At 52.3% G+C, this 1,851-nt stretch overlaps 1 protein-coding gene across 1 annotated transcript; it reads left to right on the top strand.

Moving 5' to 3' along the window:
* Nucleotides 1–442: 442 nt before the first annotated feature.
* On the top strand, nt 443–1,489 carry LOC131299701 (uncharacterized). Its single transcript, XM_058325281.1, has 2 exons — nt 443–772; nt 899–1,489. Exons 1-2 carry the CDS (start codon nt 443–445, stop codon nt 1,487–1,489), a joined length of 921 nt encoding a protein of 306 aa, XP_058181264.1.
* Nucleotides 1,490–1,851: the final 362 nt, after the last annotated feature.

Here is a 1,851-nt window from a genome sequence, read left to right as displayed (position 1 = left end):
ATGAGACAAACTCCGGCATTGAAACCGCGAAAAATCTCCAGATAGAGAGTCTAAGAGAACAAAGACCGATGAGCACGGCAGGCCGCCACGCCCTGGTTTTGAGCGGCAACTGAAGGATCTCGGCGTCTCACCCTTCACACCCCACATAATCAACACGACGGCCGAACCCAACTTCCACCTGCCAAAGTTTACGAAGTTTGATCCTACCACATGCGAAGCCTACACCCACCTTATCCACTTCCGTTAAACCATTGAGCTATGCACCACGAGAGACGAAATCAAATGCAAAGCGTTCCCGTCCAGCCTCGGCTCCCTTGGACTCCAGTGGTTCAACAAATTGCCCACTGGATCCATACGGAACCTGGCCGACCTTGAACGCGCCTTCAACACTCGCTTCATCACCAGTAACAGGACAGCTAAGGAGCCTGAGTCCTTGTCCCAGATGAGGAAGCTCCCAAACAAAACACTCAGACAATACGCCGAGCTTTATTGGCAGCTGTTCAATGAAATTCCAGGAATCGATGAATACTGGGCTGCGCGCACTTTCAAAAACGGTCTGGAAACCGGTAGTAAGATCCTAGACGAGCTCGCCATCCGCCCACCACATGGCATGGGAGAATTGATGCGCGTCGTGGAGAGATTCTGTGCTCTTGAAGAGTTTTATGTGGACCGTGCGGCCCCGGGAATCCCGAGCTTGACAGCATCCTTCACCTCGGCCGCAACCCAACAGCCGGCACCAGCAATCACCCAGCACCTGGAACCCAAGAAACAGGTACACTACATCAAAGAAGGGAAAAAACGCCAGCCAAAAGAGCACGACTACGTGGCCGAAACCACCCATTTCAAAGAACCCATTTGGTCCTTCCTAAAAGAAATCATGAGGCAACCATGGTTCGAGTGGCCGCAAGGCAAGCTCGGCATGGACAACGGCCAAGCGGATCAGAACCCAAGAAAGAAGTGCTCATATCACAATGAGCTCGGCCACTACACAATGGCATGTGCTCCCTACAAGGTTCTGTTGGAACGGTTGGTGGCTCAAGACCATCTCGATCAATACATTGACCGATCAAAAACACCCGCCCGGCAGACAAATCCCAACCCCAACGAACAGTGCCCACTGATACACGTTATCCACGGCCCCATGTCAAAGGACCTTGAATCAACTCTTCAGGCCGACCTTAGTCGCGCGTCAACTTCCAGGCAGGTACTCGCAGTAGGACCTGGATCCAAACGTCCACGAACAGAAGAGTTACCCAAATGGATGATTACTTTTACCGAGCGCGATCTTGAACGTGTGCAAACACCACACTCCGACGCCCTCTTCGTAACTGTCCAAATTGGAGTACATGATGTCAAACGCATTCTTGTCGATCAAGGAAGTTCAGCAGAGGTCATGTACTACGACCTTTTCAAAAAGTTGGATCTACCTGAGTCAGCCCTACAACCTACCGACGTACCCCTCATCGGCTTCAACGGCGCACCCGTCTGACCGCTTGGCTGAATCTTCCTCCCAGTCGTCGTTGGCTCAAAAACTCTGACCGTCGAATTCATCGTCGTCAACGCACCAAGCCCATACAACGCCATTCTTGGCCGAACCTGGCTCCACGGAATGCAAGCCATTGCTTCTACCTACCACCAGGTCGTCCGCTTCATCGGCGCCACAGGAAAACAGGAAGATTTGCGAGGTGACCAAGTGGCCTCCAAAAAATGCTATGTCTCTGCCGTCCACAACTCCGCCAAAGCCAAACAAGTACAATGGGTTGAAGTCCCCGACATGGCAGTAATCGACGACGTCGGCCAAAAAGCCGAAGACAAAGCAGAGGAAGACCTCGTCCAAATGCCAGTCAACGA

This window comes from Rhododendron vialii, chromosome 9a (assembly GCF_030253575.1).
Source record: "Rhododendron vialii isolate Sample 1 chromosome 9a, ASM3025357v1".
In the NCBI taxonomy this organism is placed as follows: domain Eukaryota; kingdom Viridiplantae; phylum Streptophyta; class Magnoliopsida; order Ericales; family Ericaceae; genus Rhododendron; species Rhododendron vialii.
This window is presented reverse-complemented; position numbering and strand designations above follow the sequence as displayed.